We start from the raw sequence: 1,293 nt of genomic DNA, 5'->3' as shown, positions 1-1,293 counted from the left end.
TGACACATATAGTTACTCCAATGTAGGTCAGCGCAACCCTTTGCCAAGACCAGGTACGTGACTTACTAGTTCATTCCCCTTCTACTGCTAATGCTCAAGAAGCCACTTGGAAGCCTGGTGTGCAGAATGAGTTTATTTCTCCATTTTGGCCTGTTTTACCTCCTTCATATAAACAGCCAATACAATTAAAGTAAGAAGACAATTTTTTGCTATTCTTTATTACAGGAATTGCTTTGTTTCTGCCTATATGTAACCTCGTATCTACTTTGCTACACAATGCTACCCCAATGGTCACTACCTTCACCTGAAAACTACACCAGAGGTTGTGTCATACAGTCACAGTGACAATATGTGATGTACAGCTTATAACCCTCACAACAGGCAAAGCCATCAATTCTCATATACTTGACTTGCAGTTTGTTTTTAGTCACAATCATTCCCATATCACACTCTGAAGACCTGCAATGAATTATTTTTGCCACACACAACAATTACTGTAAGCACTGATAGATTCCTATTCCTCCTCATTATAATACATGGCTCCAAAATCGTGTTTTATGGCTAGTCCTATACTTTCTCCCCACACTTCCTCACCCCATTTGCATTCTGTCATAATTCTAGAGAAGATACGGGCAGGGAGAATGTTATGTAGTTACCAGAACTGAAGATTCCCTTCGTGACATGAAAAGATCCAAACATTAGTCCAACTAGCTTGAGAGTGAGTGAACCTTCCTTCCTGTGTGTGTTTTTTTCTTTTCCTTGTCTCCATTCTCTACACTGTGGTCACAGTCTCCATCCTGATTCAAAGACAGACAGACGTGTATAATAGATACACAATATATTACTGCGGCCCAGAGTTTGCCCCTGGCACGGTCACTTTCTGTCTAAAGGGTTCTTAACTAACAGTAGAGGCCCTGAGACATAAGCCCCTGCTGTAAAAATGCTGCTTGAGGAGGCGAGACAGGAGCGTTACACGAAACCCATGGCTTCCCTTCCTCTGTCCCGAGAGGGGAACAAAAGTAGGGAATGGATCCGAGATCCTCACAACACTCCCGTGAGGTAGGACACTCAGCTACTCTACCCATTTCCCATTCAGGACACAAAATCTTTCACACGTGTAGGGTATTTCAGACCCAAATGTAATGACAAGCAGACATGTGATCTGAAAAACGAGTCTGTCAATCTCATTTCATTTGACTGTAAGAAACACTTTACAATCTTCTTTTGACAGCTTTGTGAGAAATAGCATGCTGCATTAAGGCCATTTCAGTTTCCTCATCCAGAAAGTGAAAA

At 41.8% G+C, this 1,293-nt stretch overlaps 1 protein-coding gene across 1 annotated transcript in view; it reads right to left on the bottom strand.

Moving 5' to 3' along the window:
• Positions 1-311: 311 nt before the first annotated feature.
• Positions 312-1,293, bottom strand: part of LOC105306252 (E3 ubiquitin-protein ligase TRIM68) — a 10,529-nt gene continuing 9,547 nt past the window's right edge. The window contains exon 7 of the mRNA XM_023523896.1: positions 312-459. Within this exon, the coding sequence (XP_023379664.1) occupies positions 312-459 (148 nt within the window). The remainder of the gene's footprint in view (positions 460-1,293) is intronic.

This window comes from Pteropus vampyrus, unplaced genomic scaffold (genome assembly GCF_000151845.1).
Source record: "Pteropus vampyrus isolate Shadow unplaced genomic scaffold, Pvam_2.0 Scaffold431, whole genome shotgun sequence".
Classification (NCBI taxonomy): Eukaryota; Metazoa; Chordata; class Mammalia; order Chiroptera; family Pteropodidae; genus Pteropus; species Pteropus vampyrus.
Note: the sequence above shows the minus strand (reverse complement) of the source record. Positions and strands in the feature narration are given on the sequence as shown.